Source organism: Meles meles, chromosome 3, assembly GCF_922984935.1.
Source record: "Meles meles chromosome 3, mMelMel3.1 paternal haplotype, whole genome shotgun sequence".
NCBI classification, from domain to species: Eukaryota; Metazoa; Chordata; class Mammalia; order Carnivora; family Mustelidae; genus Meles; species Meles meles.
Window position 1 is genome coordinate 49,150,931 of NC_060068.1, and position 20,825 is coordinate 49,171,755.

Here is a 20,825-nt window from a genome sequence, read left to right on the forward strand (position 1 = left end):
GTAGACACGAATGTGTCTTCCATGGGTCACATATACTAAAATATTTTATCCCATAGCTTTCATAAATTTGTTGTTTACCAGGTTTAGGGATGTGAGGAATTGAATTCTGTCTTGTATAGAAAATTCTTTCTTCGTTAATGGTACCTTCTCTCTTTTTTTTTTTTTACCAAAAAATAGAATAAGAAGAGGAATAATTGAAAATGATAAAGGTACAAAGTATGTTAAAACAAAACTGTCAGAAATCATAGGAACCACAGTGTTAAAAACACACACACACACACACACGTATATATGTATATGTACATATATATGCTTGTATGCAAAATAAAGTATGTGGCTATGTGGATATACTAAGTAGTTTGGTCAATGAAACAGGCTTCCTGTGACCCGCATCTTCTTAGTTGTGCAAGTATGTGATGGAAATATTGCTGATTTCTTTACTAAAATCTTTTATTAAGTTAGATTGTTCTTCTCCCTGGTTAAATCAAAATAAACTATGCAGGATGGAATTTCAGACAGTTGATTGATTGTCTAATGAGAAAGCAGTGGTTTTAGAGTTAATGATTCTAGACATTTTCTTGATTATCATTGGAAGCTAGTTTTTTTTTTTTAATTTAGAGTTGTGATACAAACCTGTGATAAGTTGACCTTGACTTGACTTTATTCTGAATCTTAAGAGGATTTTCTCCATGAATATAAAAATTTGATTGGTATGTTAGGCTACTTGATAAAAATGTATTTTGTGTGTTATTCTTCTATTATTTTGTCTTAAATTTTGCGAAGTTTCAAATCTATTGCATGCTCTCAAAGCTGAAGTAACTAGGCTGTTTGTCTTTTCTGTGACTGAGTCCAGTGAAAGAGGTGCCCTGTACTTGTGCAAAGTCAGGCAGGTGATTTCGGGGCAGGCAGACGGCTAGACATACCCACTTTCCCTTTTGGACTGTGAATTTTGCTGTGCAAGTTGCTTTTTTTTTTGAGTTAATAAAAATAGGCCCTTTAAAAACTAATGATACATAGAAGCTTAATGTTTTTTTCTTATAAGATACATATCAGGGGGCGCCTGGGGAGCTCAGTTGGTTGAGCGTCTGACTCTTGATTTTGGCTCAGCTCATAATCTCGTGGTCACGAGATCGAGCCCTGTGTTGGGCTTCACTCTGGGTATGGAACCTACTTCAAAGATTCTCTCTCTCCATCTCCCTTTGCCAGTCCCCCTTCTCACGTGTGTGCTCTCTCTCGAAAACAAACAAACAAACAAACAAACAAGACATGCATCCATTTGGGAGTTTGTAGGGTATTTTATAGAGGATTTGTATTGAGGGAATTTCTTGTTTAAAATTCTTTAATGTTATATCCTTATTCTCATCAGCATCCCTGACTCAGGACTATGAGGAAAGAACAATATTTGCTGTTTCTCATCTCCATTTCATTCATGCAGCATATATTTACAGGGTGACCACTGTGTCTGAGGAAATAGAGTACAGTGATCACCAAGAGACAAGAGTCTCTGTCTCAGGGAGCTGATATTCCAGACCATACATATATGTTCAAATTGCAGGTAGGGGGGCACCTGCGTGGAGGTTAAGCATGTGCCCTTGGCACTTGGGTCATGATCCTGGGGTCCTGGGATCCAGCCCCACATCCAGCACCCTGCTCAACAGGGAATCTGCTTCTCTCTCTCCGTTTGCCCTGCCCCCTGCCCCTGTACCCCTCCTCGCTCGCTCTCTGCCTCTCGCTCTCTCTCACATGCTCTCTCTCTGTCTGAAGTAAATAAATAAATAAAATCTTTAAAACAACAACAACAACAACAACAAGCAAATGTCAGATAGTGATGGATACTTGGGAGAAGGTGATGTGCCAGAATGAGGAAGCTACTTCCATTGGGTAGTCAGAAAAAGCATCTTGAATGGCAAGAAGGCAGGCAGAAGGAGCCAGCCAGCCAGCCAGTGGCCCGGAAGCAGGAACCAAAAATAGGACGTGTTCCAGAACTGAAAGAAGACCACTGATGCTAGATGGTAGCGAGAGAGAGGGTGATGAAGTGGGAATGGTAGGGTCCATCCGCAGCCTGGGGTAGGCTACAAAGATGGCTCTCCCTTGAGAGTTTCATGCTGGGAAGATAGGATCTGAGATTAAGGAGCTGGGAGTTTTGTTTGTTTTGTTTTGTTTTGGTGGGAGGAGGGGAGCCAGTAGTTTTTTTTGGGGGGGGTAGATGAAGCTTAAGATGACCCGTGGACACCCATTTAGAGATGTCAGGGAACAGTTAGAGTTCCTGAGAAGCTAGCATCACATTTAGGAGTCCCTGGGTTTTTAAAGTCACGAGACTTCAGGGGTTTTGAGGTCACTGGTGAGAAATAGACTATAAATGCAGAAGGACGGGGCCAGGCTGCCATGTGCAGCCATGCTCCTGTAATTTGAACATTGGGGTTGAGCATGGCCATGTAGTGGCACTGAGTGTGGGCTCTGCATCCTACTTACTTCGTTACCCCTGGGGCTGGCTTGGGTCCTCTGTGCCAAAGAACATGGTTAGTTAAAGCTGTGTTTGTGTTCAATTACTAGAACAGAGTTTAAACAAACCTTAGCATAACCACCTGTGTCCTTTAATTACTACACTTCCAGAATATGTCAGATTTAAGATTTTGTTTCAAGATGAAATGATCCCATGGTCTGAACAGTGATGCCTCACTCACCCAGACATTAGGAATGCGTGGGTGGCAACTTCAGTTATCTGAAATGTAGATGAAATGACTAAAGAAGAATGAATATCTCCTGAGCTGCCCAAAGTTGATGTCTTAGAGTCCACTCGCAGGATTTAGCACTTTACTCCTGGACTCCTTCCCCCCGAGACCTTGTTTATTTTCATTTTAGGAAATTGGAAAGGAAGAGAGAGGAGATTATACCCTTGGATGGGAGGAGTGTCATGAGTTTGCAGAGAGGTTTTAGAACAGGAGTCTGTTCTCTGGCTAAAAGTTACTTCTATTCTTCCTACGTGTAAAATGCACCTGTCTCCCCAGATCTTATTTATTGTGACCCTGGAGGTCATACTTGAGGTCCAGGTTCTCCTCAAATTAGACTCTATGGTACTGTTTTTTCTATTCAACTCCTTGAGTATGGTTCCTCTTGATCTGAAGACTTGTGAATTAAAAGGAGTAAGAAAGATAAACCCACTCCTCTCCCCCACTGCTAGTCAACACATAGGGTAGGATAACTGATAGAGACACTTCATTTAAAATGAGGGGAACAGGCACCTGGCAGTCACTGGTCCATGGCAGTTCTGAGATCCAGCCAGGCACACGGAGCCCTTTCTTTAATTAGATCTTGGCCTCACTGCCTAGGAGTGTTCACTGTGATGATTGGCTTGGCTGGGCTTTTGGTTCTGTTCTCTTTGAGTTTTCCTTCTCTTTCCATAAAAAATAGCAGGTGTTAGCAGCTATGTAGTGTCCTCAGCCTGCTTTTGCCCAAAGAAGATCAGGGGTCTAGAGGCCTCTTTCCAGCATGTAGTGTTTCTGTCCCTTTTAGCCCAAGCTGACTTAATTCTTTTAAAAAATATTGTGGATTTCTTATGAATCAATTTATAATCAGCTCTCTTAGACAAAGGCAACAGCCACAAACCTCGAAATAAGTTCTTCTGTACTTTAAATTCTTTGTGAGGCTTTTGGGGACAGGTGCCCTTATGATTCTTAGAGGAACTTTTGCTAGTTAGAAAGAATCGTATTTGATCTTTCTGAGGACTTAATAAAACTTTACAGTTACATCCATGGTTTCCTGACAGCACTCTAGACTCAGTCTTCGCCCAGAAGCCATTTCTTAATTGTAGCACTGTTTGCCTCCTGATACATCTAGAGAAGAGAGAGGAGAGAATTTTATTTTCAAACCCAGTTAAGTCCTGGCCTCCTTATATTTAACAGTTCCTTTTCATCTTGTCACTCTGCTCTTGGATTTTATTGGAGGCAGGAAAAGAAGCTAGTCGGCACTTTGAAGGGTCAGCCTGTACATCTTCTTATCTGGATCCTCCAGCTCATTAGGGACATCTTTTATTTTCCATGTTGCCACAGGCAACAGCATTGCTAAACTCTCTGCCTTAGTGAGTAACGTCCTCTTTCTTCCTGCTTCCAACAGCTTTCTCTTTGCTTTCCTTCAGGCCCTACCAGCAACCTCCTTGAGGCCCTGAAGCTTTCATTCACACTCCTTAAGGTCCTCCCTGCTGCTTCATCCAGAAATGCAAGTGGAGAGTGAAAGGAATGAGGCCAGATCCTGCAGGGCCTTAGTAACCATCATAAGAACTTGGGATTTTACTTTGGGTGAGAAGAGAAACCAATGGAGGATATTGAACAGAAGCATGAAGTGATCTGATCTGTTTTAAAAGAATTCCTTTCAATGCACAGGCAGATGGAGGGATACCATTAAAGGAATTGTTTACGAACTCCAGGTAGACTTCAGTGACCACTTGGATCTGGGAGTGATGAGAATTTACTTGATTCTGTTTATATTTTCAACATAGAGGCCTACAGGATTTGCAGATGGACCAAAGAGAGAGATGCAAAAGAGGTTTTGACCGGAGCCAATGGAAGAATGTTGCATCATGCATGGATGTGGGAGACTGCAGGAGAACAGGTTTTTCTAGGAGGGAGTAGAGTCCTCATTCCCTTCTGGGCATGCAAAGTTTAAGATTCTAGTGGACATTTAAGTGGAGATGTCAGGTAGGCAGCTGGATTCAGGGGACAGTTGTGGTCTGGCCATGCATGGGGACTTGTCAGTACTTAGATGGAATTTAAAGCCTTGATGTGAGATCTGAGTCTGGAGGGATCTAGCCTTTCTCCTGCTTACAGAGATAATGAACAACCAGCAAAAGGACACTGCGAAGGTGTGTGTGGCAGGTAAGGGTCAGAAGAGAAGCCAGAGGAAGAGGTGTCCTAGAAACCACATGACCAGTGCATTTGAAGAAAGTGGGTGAAGACCCTGCATCCATCACTAGATTTAGCAGAAGGTGGTAGAGTGTGTTCTAAAGTAGGTTCAAGAGGGGAAAGAGCAAACATACTGCAGAATAACTGTTTTCCCCCCAGAGATTTATTTTAAAGTGCGGAAGTGAAATGGGCAGGTATAGGGGTTTAAAAAAGGTGTTGTTTTTTGGTTGTTTGTTTTTAATTACAGGAGAAATAAAGGCATGTATTGTGCTAGGAATGATTCTATAGAAAGGGAAATTTTCATCCTGGCTAGACAGCAGAAAGTTGCTGAAAACGTGTCCCTCATTTGGTGAGAAGAGATGGGATTCAGTGGAGCAGGGACCCCCTCATCCACAGTCATAGAAGACAGGACACTGCACAGAGGTAGGCAGGTTTAGTAGAGGTTGTAAGACATGCACATCGTCTTCTGTTGCTTCAGGTCTCCATGAAATAAGCACGATCATCAACTGAAAGTGATGGGAGTGGAGGAGAAAGTGAGAAGGAGTTACCTAGGCAAGCGAAGGAAAAAAAATGTGGTAGGACTCTCGGTGTCCCTTTGGGTTATTGATGATGAGTTTAACGCCAGCCCATCAAGGGTGGTGCACTCTGTGTCTCCACTTCTGACCAACATGGAGAAGGCAGGGAATTGTGTTTTGTTTTTTTTTTTTGGTGGCTCTTCTGGAGGGAAGATTGCACGAGAGAAAGGAGGAAGATGGAATGTGACACAGTGGATCGTGAGGGAAGTGGGGAGGAGGGACTGAGAAAAGCTGGTAAATCACTGAATTTTGTGTCCTGGCAGAGTGGGAATTGTAGAGGGAATGAAGTGAGCAAAGAGGAGGTGTTGAGGGTTGAGGGTTGGAATCTTGAAATTGAGGTTTTACATTTATATCTAGACAGTGCTCCAGAGAGTGGTTTAACCTGAGGTTAACATGAAAGGGGGTTCAGTTCCTTGGATCTTCTGTTCTGTACTTCTGGGCAAGTTGTTTATATACTCAGTGTTTCAGTTTCCTTATTTGCAAAATGGCAATTCTATTAGTTCCTACTTCATAGAGTTATTCAGAGGATTAAAGGAGTAAGTACATGCAAAGTCTTCAGAGGCACTCGGCACATGGTAAGCATTTAATAAGTGTTGGCTGTTACTGTTGTTTCTTCTTCCTTTCTTTCTTTCTTTTTTTTTTTTTTTAAAGATTTTATTTATTTATTTGACAGAGAGAGATCACAAGTAGACAGAGAGGCAGGCAGAGAGAGAGAGAGGGAAGCAGGCTCGCTGCTGAGCAGAGAGCCCGATGCGGGACTCGATCCCAGGACCCTGAGATCATGACCTGAGCCGAAGGCAGTGGCTTAACCCACTGAGCCACCCAGGCACCCCTCTTTCTTTTTTTTAAATCATTATTTCTAGAACTCTTAGATTGGTGCCAGGGTCCATGGAGGAGAACCGAGGACTGGTCGCTGGGGCCAGTGTTACTTCATGCCGAGCCAGATGGTGGTACAGTGGTACATTGGAATCTTCTTTAACTGAAAAATGAAACCCAGTTATAACCCACCCTCCCTGCACCCCCATGTAGAATGCCCAATGACAAGCCCTGGGTTTTGTTCCTGCTGTGCGTTAGTTCTGTTATGGTGGTTTTACCTGAGGATCTAAAGCTTCCTTGATTCATACCAAGGAGCAAATTAAAACCATGTCCTGTTAATGTTACTTAAGAGGTCATGGAATCTGTCAACAGAGGCATTGGGAAAAGCACAAATAACTCTCACTCCAGTCCTGAATTTCTTGGAACATATGTGCAAATTATGTTGAGTCCTATAACTCCCTAGGAATGAAGTGTAGTGTCCTTTTTTTTTTTTTTGGAGAGACCTTTGTGGCTCTTTTGTCCCCTCTGTATGATCAGCTCTTTTTATACTACTCCCTTAGATCAAGAGATAGCTTTTTTTATACTGACAAAAACTATGTGTGCTTTTAAAGCCTTTTTTGATCTCCAGGAAACGTTATTAAATATCATTGTAGCATTCTTAAATTCTCCAAAGGAGAATCAACATTACAGCCAGTGTGAAATAAGATATAGCAAAGCTTTTATGACTTTATGCTGTCCTTGCTTTATCTAAAAATTTGTGGGGCTTATTGTATTGTTAGAAGTCTAGGACACTCCAAAAGAACAGTTGTCAAATGAAAGGTTGCACTGTGAATTTAATATATATCTTTTGAAGGTTAGGATATTGATTTACTGGACAGTATTAGAGTTTTAAAATTAATTCTGAGCCTGTTACCTAGGACATTGATGAAACTGAGACATTATCAGCCAGGGTGGCTGAAAAACCCTCAGAGCATTTAGCCAAGACTGTCAGAGAGTCAGGAGGAACTTGTGCCTGTCTGTCAGTTCTTCCCAGGTTCCGTAAGTGCTGTTATTAAGATTCACAGGACTGGGGGCACCTGGGTGGCTCGGTGGTTAAGCCTCTGCCTTCAGCTTGGGTCATGATCCCAGAGTCCTGGGATCGAGCCCCACATCAGGCTCTCTGCTCATCAGGGAGCCTGCTTTCTCCTCTCTCTCTGCCTGCCTCTCTGACTACTTGTGATCTTTGTCAAATAAATAAATATTAAAAAACAAAACAAAAAAAAGATTGACAGGCCTGAAGAGGTAGGGACCCCTAACTGCTTGCCTCTTGGACCCTGGCAAAGGGTCAGAGCCAAGGAGGGCTACTGTCTTGATTCCTTAGTGATTGGGTCTTGTGTTGTAGTCTGTTCACATTCTCCTGTGTTAGGAAGCTGTCGGGAGAAATCAGGAAGAGAGAGAGGGCTTCGTTTTGGTTAATTGTTATCATCTTACAAAGAAGGATCTAATCTGTCTTGTGCGGTTATACAAATTATAGCATGTAAGTTTGAAATAGCAGAGTAGGGGAAATTTAGGGGGAAAAGTGATTGAGAGACTTTTCTGAGAATGAACTGCTTAAATGTTGAGACAGAATGAGAGACATGAGGCTGTCTCTCCATGTGACCGTCGAGGTAGGCAAGATGGCTTCATACGAAAGTATGATTGAGAAAAACCATTCTGCAGCCCAGCACCATAGTGAGCAGGGCTCTGCTCTCCATAGCTCCCTCTCCCCCCATCCAGGGCAGATAAAAAGACTGAATGGACCTTTCCTCTTTCTGGAAGTCCTCTATGAACTTGACTTCTTAGCTGAGCGTCTGTTAGCTATTGGGCAGCACTGATTCCAACGTAGTACTCAGCTATAAAGGACTTGGAGTATTATGTTCTGTGTTGTCACTTTAAAATGCTTTTAAATTTTAAAAATGCAATTGCTTTATGAGCTGTTGAGTTGATAGACGTCATCTTCATAAGAATTTAAGGCTCTGTTCTCTGTTTCTGTATTTTGGAAAAGGTTTTTACTCATGGACTGCTGTTTGAAGTTTCTCTGTTCAGCGATTCTTTCCTGCAATCACCCTGCAAAGCTAATGTTTTTAGTCCATCATTTTATTATCTCATACATAGTCATCTCATACACATTATTCTCTCACTTAGCATATTCTGTTGCATTTCTGTGTCTGTGTCTTCTGATACGGTGTGAGTGCCTCAGGGCTGGGTCTGTGTTTCCTCACATGCCCCGGAACAGGGTCTGACAGGACATAGAAAGAACCTGTACAGTGGGTATTCCATAAATGTTGAATGAATGATAACCCAGGTTTAGAGCCTATATACATTCTAGATGTAGGCCTTAAAACTGGGGTATTGTGTCGGGATGCCTGGGTGGCTCATTCAGTTCCACATCTGCCTCCGGCTCAGGTCATGATCCTAGGGTCCTGGGATTGAGCCCCCCTCCCCTTCAGCTTCTTGCTCAGCGGGGAGTCTGCCTCTCCCCACCACCCTCCTGCCCCTCCCCCTGCTCCTGTGTGCCTGAGCATGTTCTTCGGTCTCTCAAATAAATAAATAATTTTTGAAAAGTGGGGTATTGTGTTCCTTGGCGAATTTTTTGTGCCCATTTTATTTTTGGTTGTGGGGTAGCTGCCTGATGTGTTTTGTGACGCTCACACGTGTGCTGTGTTTGATTGCTTGTTGATAATGAGCAGTGACAAGGGCCATCAGAGTATGGCTGTTTGGTTCCAAGGTTCTTTCTCTCCCTTGGTTGAGTGTAAATGGGTTTTTCATTTTAAGATGTAAGCTTATGAAACCTGGTGGCTCACGTTTATTATTTATGTTCTGGGGTATTTATCATTGTCTGACCTCTGTAACCCCTGGTTTCCATTTGGATCAAATGAGATTTGTGCACGGCGAGCACTGGATTGATGCCTCGCATATCTAATGTGAACTGAGCTGATTGAACAGCCTTTGACGATCCTGACTCTCTCTTTGGCTGCAGAATTGTAATTTCTAACTCATCTCAGAATCTTTATTATACTTTCTCACTGCACAAATCTGATTGCTCTCAAGGAAAGAGATTTATTTTAAAATTATATAGATTATCATTAATGGGAAATTTCCCCCATGTTAACCAGTGTTTATTCCATTTAGTTAAAAAGTTTCTTGGTGTTGTTTGTTTGTCTATTTATTTCCTAGGTAGGCTCCCTACCCAGTGTGGAGACCAACATGGGGCTTGAACTCATGACTCTGAGATCAAGACCTGGGTGGAGATCAAGAGTTGGGATGCTTTAACCAACTGAGACCCCCAGGCACCTCCCCTGTTTGTTTGTTTTTTTAATAACTTAACATTCTGGAAGCAAAGCCAAACAAAAGAGGAATTGGTTTAAAGGATCTGTTTGTAAAGTTTGTTTTCTAGGGTTGATGTTAGGAGGAGAGAGGAGGAAGCTCTCTTCTAACTTCTGTGTCTTTTTAGTTTCAAGCTGAGATTAGACAGAAAGTAGTTAAGACCAAGGGCACATTCCATTCACTCCTTTCCTGCCTATGCACTTAGTGAGGCTTCATGTGTCGGTGTGATGTAAGGACTGAAATGAAGGTTTATTTTTCAAGTGAGTGAGTGTGCACCTTTAAAAAATAAGAAATGTTAAGAATTAGAATAGTGGGGGCGCCTGGGTGGCTCAGTGGGTTGAGGCCTCTGCCTTTGGCTCGGGTCGTGATCCCAGGGTCCTGGGATCGAGCCCCGCATCGGGCTTTCTGCTCGGTGGGGAGGGAGCCTGCTTCCTCCTCTCTCTGTCTCTGCCTGCCTCTCTGCCTGCTTGTCTGTCAATAGATAAGTAAATAAAATCTTTAAAAAAAAAAAGAATTAGAATAATGAACATTGCGTTATAAGTTGCTACACTTATATATATAGGATACTTTACTTTTTTAAAAAGTTGAAAAATGGTAGTTGCTGTATGAGTGGCAAGGAGCAAAGATGATATATCCAGGGAGAGTTAATAATGTAACAAAATCTTATGATATGACTATGATGTACATTTAGTGTGAATAATTGTTATATAGATAGGAATAAGCCGTAAGGGGATAGTGTAAGGTCTTATAATCACCCTGTATACTCACTGCTGTTGTTGTACAACAGAGCAAGTACTTCTGCCCTCCGTGAAGGGGCAGACAAAGGGGAACTGGGCAGGAAGATTCTCTTGGACTCTTCCTCAGCCTGTGGTTCCTGACTCAGAGGTGTCAGGGGAGTGTGAATGTTTTCACCATAGCAAGCCCAAGGGGGCTGTGAATAAAGTGGCTCAAGGTGGGCCCTGAGCTGCCTCCTCCCTGCTGTGAGAATTGCCCCCTCTTTATTAAGGAATATGTGAAGATGGAAACTGGTAAGTTTCGCCCTTTGGATCTCTAGCCCTTGACCCACAAGGTATTGGAATTCCTTCCATGGTGCCCTTCTATGGAATTCCTGATCCGCCCCCTCTGCCCATCCTTATGTCTCCCTTGCTCTTTCCCCAGATGGAGGAACAGGGCTGAAGGGTTATTGTTCCATGGTGTGTGTGTGTGTGTGTGTGTGTGTGTGTGTGCGCGCGCGCGTGCACGCGTACTTTTATTTCACAAAGGTAAGATATAAAGGAAGGGATCTCCCCAGGGCCAAAAATTCTCCCATTACTGTCTGAAGTTCTGTTCCTTAGAGATTAACTTGAATTCATAAATAATACTTAGACTGGCTAAAGATGGTTAATAAGAATGACCCCCAGACTTTAATAATAATTATCACTAGCATGCATATCTGGTATGAACCAGGGACAATTCTAAAGACTTTGCAGGAATTAATTTATTAATCCACACAGTAAGCCTATGACAAAGGTTTGGAGAAGTCCAGTAACTCGTTCCAAGTTCCACGGTGATGATGAGGGCAGAGCCAGGACTGAATCCTGCTGGGTCTGCTCTGGGACTCTGACCCTCGGCCACTGCACCAAGTTGCCTTTCCTGGATATTTAATAAGGATTTGGTTTAATGTGCTTTCTTAATGTGTTGCAGTGCTGTCTGTAAGGGATAGGACAGAAAGTGAAAAGGGTAAAAACGTTGAGGAAGAGAAATGGCTGTAGGACACTTGTGATGGGAACTTTGGAAAGAGATGTAGGGAGCATTCTATCTAGCCATCATTTTCTTGCTCATCAGCATCTGGATATTAGTGACCTTACAATCAGTATGAGAACTTCACCAAGAACCTACAACAACTGTTGCTCTTCTCTGCTTCTGAATATCAATTTCATTTTTCTTTTAGTATTCTAGCTGCAGAAAGCTCTTGCATATATTTTCTGTGTCTATGTGATAAATATTTATTATTTTAAATGTCATTTAAAATAACACTTTGCGAATATTCTTGACGTGAAAGTCAATGAAAAACAACTAATTTCTATAATTACCTCCTTTTCCCCCCCTCACAGTATTGGCTGGATCCTGCAAAAACCCTTGCTGAACACAAAGAACTGATCAACAGTAGGTATTTAATGTTAATTTTGTTAAGGGGTGCCTTGAAAATGATACTGTGTCCATGATTAGTTGGGTGCTTTAAATACGCTTTAGTACTACAGGGATGAGTACTAGTACTCAAGTATCAGAATATGGAAATGGGTGTTCTGTGCATTGCCAGACTCTTCCTCTAAACTCTGATTAAATTTTAGTTAATAAAGACTTTAAGTGATGGATCTTAATATTGAATTTTGCTTGGGGTATGCTTGCCTTTAACTTGTCAGTGAATTTAAAATTTTTCATGTCTTTAAAATTTCACCTTAAAAAATTTTTTTTCACCTTAGAAAGGAAAGGCAGAAAGGCATTGATTTGAAAAAAAGTAGACATCCAACCTTCTAAAGAGCTTGAGTTTCTTAGATTAAGGAGTGGTTTTGTCATTCACACTATTACTTGCTGGGTCCATCATAAGGAGTGCCCTCGTGTCCTGAAAGAGTTCTGTGGCTTCAGAAAGGACCCATCTATTTTTAGGGGATTCCTTTTGGTTTTACGAATATGAATCTTAGTAGGTAACTGAGGGTATAATTAAGGTTATATTGTATAACTTCAATTTCCATAACCCAGGTTTTTCTTTATAGAAGTATATGCATGAATGCACGTGCACATGATCCTTAAGTATGCAGAGAGTTGTTTTTTAAAATTATCTTTTTGGGGCATCTAGGTGGCTCATTGGGTTAAGCCTCTGCCTTCGGCTCAGGTCATGATCTCAGGGTCCTGGGATTGAGCCCTGCATTGGGCTCTCTGCTAGGCAGGGAGCCTGCTTCCTGGCCTCCCCCCCCCCCCGCCCCACCCACTCTGTCTCTCTCTCTCTGCCTGCCTCTCTGCCTACTTGTGATCTCTGTCAAATAAATAAATAAAATCTTAAAAAAAATAAAATTATCTTTTAAAAAATATGATAAAATGGGCGCCTGGGTGGCTCAGTGGTTTGGGCCGCTGCCTTCGGCTCGGGTCGTGGTCTCGGGGTCCTGGGATCGAGTCCCGCATCGGGCTCTCTGCTCGGCGGGGAGCCTGCTTCCCTCTCACTCTCTCTGCCTGCCTCTCTGCCTACTTGTGATCTCTCTCTGTCAAATAAATGAATAAAATCTTTAAAAAAAAATATGATAAAATATATAACACAACATGTACCATGTTAGCCATTTTTGAGTGGCCCTACATTCATTGTGCAACCATTACCACTACCTCCAAAATTTTTTCACCATCCCAAAGTGAAACTCTGTACTCATTAAACCATTTTGCTTTACTGTGAAAATTATTTCTGATAAGATGTAGTAGATTCTTCGGGCCTTCATTACCCCCATCTTGACTCTGTACTTCACATGTTTGTTGGCTTATTCCCTGTGGTAAAATCAGCTGCTTCACGATCCCCATGGCTAGGAATGTATCTGTGCAACTGGAAACGAGGAACTGCAAAACTAACAGGAACTCAGCACATCCAGTTTCTCTGAACGTCAGCATCATTTTTGTTTCTCCCTGTTTACCCATGTCTGTGGGGAAACTTTCCTCCAGCCATGCACCGGGGTCGACTGGCGGTCTCTGTACTGGAGGCCCCAGTTCTATGGGAGGGTGCATCTGACCACCCCGGTGAGAGTCTGTGGCTCACTCAGTCTACTCAGCAGTGAAGGGCTTCTTCAGGGTTCTATAAACATAGCTGCTGGGGCGCCAGCCTTCTGGATATGACTGGGTGACAGTTTCAGAAACAGGCTTGTCGCTGGCCTGTGGGCATGAGAAAGAACCCTCAAAAAATATACCTTAGATATCACCAAGTTCTTTCTCCTCAGCCTACACAGGAGTAAGTCCTAATTCCTAAGGGGTTCATGACTTGCCCTTGGTGAGAAGCTAGTTGGTAGCAGAGGGATGACCGGAGCCCTGGTCTTCTGACTTCTAGTACTTCTGTATTTCTAGTACTCTTCCTGAGTGAGCAGACTGCCTACTGAAGGCCAAGGTGGGAGGGATGAGGGTACCTTGATTAGTTTGAATGCAGGTAACTTCTGTGAGGTATCTACATATAAATGGTAGGAGTTCCAATTTAAAAAGTTTCATCCTTCAGGATCTAGAAATTGGTACCTTTCCCAAAAATTCAGGTATAGTAATAAATACAGTAAGTCTGTCTTAGCCATTTGAATGAAGTAGTTAAAAAAATACCATTTTAAAAATTAGAAAAATGTCAGGAATGATTATTTTAAAACAAACTCACAGGATTTTTATTTTATTTTATTATGTTATGCTAGTCACTGTACAGTATATCATTAGTTTTTGATGTAGTGTTCCATGATTCATTATCTGTGTATAACACCCAGTGCTCCATGCAATACGTGCCCCACTTAATACCCACCACCAGGCTCACCCATCCTCCCACCCGCTCCCCTCTGAAACCCTCAGTTTGTTTCTCAGAGTCCATAGTCTTTCATGGTTCATCTCCCCCTCCAATTTCCCCCCTTCAACATCATTAGCCATCAGGGAAATTCAAATCAAAACCACACTGTGAAACCTATACCAGTTAGAATGGCAAAAATTAACAAGGCAGGAAGCAACAAATGTTGGAGAGGTTGTGGAGAAAGGGGAACCCCCTTACACTGTTGGTGAGCTTGCAAGTTGGTACAGCCACTTTGGAAAACAGTATGGATGTTCCTCAAAAAGTTAAAAATAGAGCTACCCTACGACCCAGCAATTGCACTACTGGGTATTTACCCCAAAGGTACCAATGTGGTGAAAAGAAGGGGCACATTCACCCCAATGTTCATAGCAGCAATGTCCACGGCAACCAAACTGTGGGAGAAGCTGAGATGCCCTTTAACCGACAAATGGATAAAGAAGATGTGGTTCATATATATAATGGAATATTACTCAGCCATCAGAAAGGATGAATACCCACCATTTGCATCAACATGGAAGGAACTGGAGGGGATTATTCTAAGTGAAATAAGTCAAGCAGAGAAAGACAGTTATCATATGGTTTCACTTATATGTGGAACATAAGGAATAGCATGGAGGACATTAGGAGAAGGACGGGAAAACTCACAGGATTTTTATTTTAAAAAGCTGAACTTTCTAAGTGTTGAAGAAAAATATAAATTATTTTATTTAAGGTGCATTATTAGTGGTCCTGAGCACATTTGAAGTATTTATTTCTTTGTATGGTATGAAATATTCTATTTAAATATCTGTAATCTATAATGAAACTGCTTTTTAATCCTAAATAAATGTTGCTCTGTCAAAGATTAAAATGCCGATATTGAAGGAAGATGATATAACTAAAGAAAACAATCTTTATATTTTACCTCATGAAATAGTTTGATAATTAATGAAGGAAAATTGTTCTCACATCTCATGTAGATTAGTCAGAAAGAGTATCTGTAAAAATGATGGAGTATTTGCCAGTCACCAGGATTCTTATAGGTGGGTCTTAATTCCTCTCTCCTTGAGCTCATGGAAGACTTACTATCATTAGAGGCCTTGAATTGGTCCTCACAAAAGGTGTATTAGAGGATTTCTGGTTTTTGGCTTCTGTATTTTTTTTTGCTAAAGTGAAACAATATTAATTTATTAAAGGTAGATTGTGTTGAGAGACGTGGATTCAAGATAATAATTTAAGAATGTGCTTCATCAGCACACTATTTATTTATAGTCAGTCTTAGAACAGGAAGCCAAAAAATATCTGATCAGGCATATCCTTGCTCCAGAATGTCCATTTCCATAGCCTTACAATGATGGAAATGAAAGTATTTACTTACGTCGGAGGTATTATAATTCTTCTCCTTGAGAGGCTGTATGGAAGAGTGGCCAGAAAGCCCCGAACTCTAGGTATTAGCAAACTTGGCTCTCAACCTTGTCATCTTAAGCAAATTGCATCCCTCCTTGGATATTCACCTGCCTTTTCTATGTCACCGGGTGGTTGTTCAGAATCACATGTTTTTTTTTGTTTGTTTGTTTTGTTTTTGTTTTTTTTTTTAAAGATTTTATTTATTTATTTGACAGAGAGAGAGGTCACAAGTAGGCAGAGAGGCAGGCAGAGAGAGAGGAGGAAGCAGGCTCCCCGCGGAGCAGAGAGCCTGATGCGGGGCTCGATCCCAGGACCCTGAGATCATGACCTGAGCCGAAGGCAGCGGCTTAATCCACTGAGCCACCCAGGCACCCCCAGAATCACATGTTTATGAAATATTTTTATACATTATTACATGTAGTCAAGTGGTAGTGATGCCTTATATTTAGAACACAAACCGTTTAATATGCAAGAGGAAAATAGAGGGCTGATTTGGGCCAAAAGTCTTTGTAGGAATTTTGCCCAAACTGAATTATTTCTGCTTAATGCTCATCACTGAATCCATTTGAAATGGCTAGGCTTGGTCAATAGGGTGTAATCTGTCACCTTGCAGCGAATAAAAGCAACTCTGGAATCTGGACAAGGCCTTCTTCCCTTTGTGCACTGGCCCCACAGCCTGTGAGCTCCTCCTGCCCCTAGATCCCAGCCCTGCCGTGGCCTGTGGCACAGGCGGACCCATCTGCTCAGCAGCACAGAGCTTGATTGACAGAGATAGACCCACAGACCATGGACTTCCTGGCTCTTCTAAATATTTAATAGTCTGTGCCTCCCTGACATCTATGCTCAGGGCTGAAGGTGTATTTGGCAGAAACATAAACACCCTGATTAAGTGATCATAGAAATCAAACATATGGAATCAACTCTAATGATCACTTATAACAAAGTTCATTGAAATTCAGGTTTTAGAAAAGCTCTAGCTTAAGGAATGCCTTGTCCAGAGAGGCGCAAATGAGGGGAGAGGAAGCAGGGCCCTGGTGTCCCTTGTCTTCTGTGTACCAGGAACAGGGCTTTGGGGTTCTACAGACATCGCATATGTGTGGCATAATAACAATGAATTATAACGTAGTTTGTGTATTAAAAATGCGTTATGGCTTTATGACCTGTTCTACTTAATTTGCTTTCCCCAACTTCTGAACTTGCCCCTTTTTTTAGTCAGTAAAAATGAAAATCAAAAGACACAGCTTACTTTTTGTCAGTTACACACTATCAGAGACTTGGGATAACAAAATGTGAGTGGAAATATTGTAACTGAGTTGTATACTTTGCATCTTTGTGTGTGTGTGTGTGTAAGAACTTTTGTTGAAGAAAAAATTAGAAATTATGACCACTGATTAAATATATCAGGTAGGAAATCCATTTAAAAACAGGTTTAAGGGGCACCTGGGTGGCTCAGTTGGTTAAGTGGCTGCCTTCGTCTCAGGTCATGATCCTAGGGTCCTGGGATCAAGTCCCACATCAGGCTCCCTGCTCAGCGGAGAGCCTGCTTCTCCCTCTGCCTCTGCCTGCCGCTCTACCTACTTGTGCTATCTCTCTGTCAAATAAATAAATAAAATCTTTAAAAAATAAAATAAAACAGGTTTAATATAAGATCTAGTTACCACACTGCTCAGAAGTTTTGGAAGCAGTTTAAGTTAGATTCATACCCTCTGAAATAGAAATATTTCTAGTAAGAGTATAATATGATGTAATTGGCACCCAAGGGGCTTGTGTCTTCTTGCACAATATGAATGTTTAATTATATTTTAGGTTTCCCCATGTAAGTACTATTCCAGGCTTTATTTCATATATATATTTGGTATTTGTGTGTGTCATTCTTCTATATGTAGTAAATGACTGAAATGAGAATTATCTTCTTAAATATACAAGAGCACATTCTTAGAAAAGTTTAGGAATTATACAAATATTGCCTATAATCCCTACCACAGAGCCTCCCTGATGATTTCTTTTTTTTTTTTCTTAAAAAGGTGAGAGAGATATGTGGAAAGAAAATTACCAGTTTCGCTAAGAGTAAAATGTAAATGTTCTCACACACACACAAAGTAAAATATGTGAGGGATGAATGTGTTAATTAACTTGATAAGGGGAATCCTTTCATAGTGTATACATACACCAGATCATCACATTACACACTTTAAATGTATTACAATGTGATTTGTCAGTTTTACCTCATTAAAGCTGGGGAAAAAAAAAAAACTTTCTAATTCTTCTTCCCCAAATTTGCCATGTTAGTTATTTTTTGTATGTTCTTCTGGGGGTGGGAGGGGGGAACATATTTTAATAGATAACTTTCTTTTTCACAAAAGGAATCAGATCTCTGCCATCAGAAGTACGTTGGTAATCTTTCCCAGTCAGCATATAGAGTTCTCCCTCTCCCTCTCCCTCTATCCATTTAAACAGTGGTATGTACCATACATGTGTACCATGGTTAACTTAAATGGTCCACCTGTTAGTAAGCATTTAAGTATCTATCTTTTGATATCAGCTTTTGTTGGATATGCTTTTTGTACTTTTTGCAATAGTTAGTAGTAGGTGGTGGTTTTAAAAAACCATTTGTTTTATCATTAATTTTTCTTCATTGTGAAAAAATACATGTAGAAAATGGAAAAAATGGGAAAATTGTCCCATTTGGGATAGAAAATGGGAAAAATGGGAAAATTATCAGTAATCAATAATAAAAATTGTGCACAGCCTCACTAACTAGGTATAAGAACTGGCAACATCTAAAATATTTGATCTCTTTTTTCCTCTGTTTGTGGACACATAGACCTATACCTATGTAGATACCTGCAGAGTTGAAGTCCTACTGTTATAAAACTTTCAGTCCTTTTTTTAATTTTACATTTTCTTGTGTGTTTAGAAGTTCTTAGTAAACAACTTTATTGAGGGGGTACCTGAGTGGGATAGGTGGTTAGGCGCAAACACTTGGTTTCGTCTTAGATCATGATCTTGGGTCCATGAGATCAAGCCCTGTTTTGGGCTTCACACTCAGCATGAAGTCTGCTTGAGGTTCTCTCTCCTTCTGCTCCCATCACCCCCCCACCCCCACATGATCCTCTCAAATAAATAAATAAATAAGTCTTTTAAAAACAGCAACAAAGAACTTTATTAAGATGCCTTTAGCATATAAAAATCGTATGAATTAAAGGTGCAAGAGGCGCCTGGGTGGTTCAGTGGGTTAAAGCTTCTGCCTTAAGCTCACGTCATGATCCCAGGGTCCTGGGATTGAGCCCCACTTGGGCTGTCTGCTCAGCAGGGAGCCTGCTTCCTGTCCTTTCTCTCTGCCTGCCTCTGTGCCTACTTGTGATCTCTGTCTGTCAAATAAATAAATAAAATCTTTAAAAAAAAAAAGGTGCAGAACTTGATGTTTCAATATATGTTTACACTGTGAAAAGATCACCACTGTCAAATTAGATAACTTTTCTGTCACCTCTGCATAGTTGAGTGTGTGTGTGTGTGTGTGTGTGTGTGTGTGTGTGTAGGTGGGGAGTGAGTGTATTTAAGATCTAACTGCTTAGCAAATTTCAAGTATACAATACAGTATCATTAACTGTAGTCACCATGCTGTACATTAGATCCTCAGAAGTCATTCATCTTGCATAACTGACACTTTGTAACCTTTGGCCAACATCTCATTCTCCTACTACTTCCCCTGGCAACCACCATTCTACCCGACGTCTGTGTATGTGACTCTTTTAGATTCCACATATAAGTGAGATCAGGCACTATTTGTTATTTGTGCATCTGGTTTATTTCATTTTGCATAGTGTTCTCCAGGTTCATCCATGTCATCTCAAATGGGAAGATTTCCTTCTTTTTTATGGCTGAATAATATTCTGTTGTATATGTGTGTGTTATGTGTGATATATATATATAAACACATAATATATGTGTGTTATATGTGATACACACACGTGTGTGTGTGTGTGTGTGTGTGTGTGTTCCCTTAGTTCGCTGTTGGATCCTTGGGTTGCTTCTATATCTTGGCTATTGTGATTAGTGCTGTAGTGAACATGGGAGTGCAAATATATCCTTGACATCCTGATTTCATTTCCTTTGGATAAATACCCAGTAGTGGGATTGCTGATTCATATGGTAGTTCTACTTTTAATTTTTTAGGGATTTCTGTACCGTTTTCCATAATGGCTGAACCAGTTTATGTCCCTGGCAATAGTATACAAGGGTTCTCTTTTGTCTATATCCTCACCAACACTTTTGTCTTATTGCTAATAGCCATTCGTAAAGGTGTCAGGTGATACCTCATGGTTTCGATTTGCATTTCCCCCATGATTAGTGATGTTGAGTATCTTTTCATGTGTCTGTTGGACATTTATATGTCTGCTTTGGAAAAAATGTCTATTTTAGTCCTTTGCCCATTTTTAAAGATTTTATTTATTTATTTATTTGACAGAGAGAGATCACAAGTAGGCAGAGAGGCAGGCAGAGAGAGAGAGGAGGAAGCAGGCTCCCCGCGGAGCAGAGAGCCCGATGCGGGGCTCGATCCCAGGACCCTGAGATCATGACCCGAGCCGAAGGCAGCGGCTCAATCCACTGAGCCACCCAGGCGCCCCCCTTTGTCCATTTTTAAATTGGGTTGTTTGTTTTATGCTACTGAGTTGTAGAAGTTCTTCATATATTTGGAATATTAACCCCTTATCCAATATATAGTTTACAGATATTTTTGGTGAGTGTAATTTTTAATAATTGTATAATATTGCACTTCTACATTGACTAATTTATAACATGAAACTTAATTTCTATTTCTTATTTTAGCTGGACCTCCATATACTTTATATTTTGGTATTAAATTCTATGCTGAAGATCCATGTAAGCTTAAGGAAGAAATAACCAGGTATAGTATTGACTTCGCTTTTGAACAATACATGTATGGCATCTACATATTTAATACAAATTGGAGTCAAACATTTAGATGGGTGTGTAATGCATCTCCACTGAGAGTTAAATTTAAGCTAGCATTGCATGAGGCAGATCAGTGTCTGATGATAGATGTGTGTGAACAATGGCATGAACCCAGGTGACATGATGATAGATTCTGCATCTGCTATGATGGGGTATTTCTGTATCATTATTGTGAAGGCTGCATTCAGCTTTTGTAGTCGTGTGAAAGTAGCTGTTTGAACTGCGTAAAGGAAGGATATTTTAATGCTCGGTTTACATATGTAAATGCCAATTTGAAGA

General features: G+C 41.0%; 1 protein-coding gene across 2 annotated transcripts in view; it reads left to right on the plus strand.

Moving 5' to 3' along the window:
- The window catches only part of EPB41L4A (erythrocyte membrane protein band 4.1 like 4A), a 257,445-nt gene that overhangs the window by 121,999 nt on the left and 114,621 nt on the right, over positions 1-20,825 (plus strand). For both annotated transcript variants that reach the window (XM_046000708.1, XM_046000707.1), the window contains exons 4-5: positions 11,728-11,779; positions 20,400-20,478. In XM_046000708.1, coding sequence (XP_045856664.1) covers positions 11,728-11,779; positions 20,400-20,478 — 131 coding nt within the window. The remainder of the gene's footprint in view (positions 1-11,727; positions 11,780-20,399; positions 20,479-20,825) is intronic.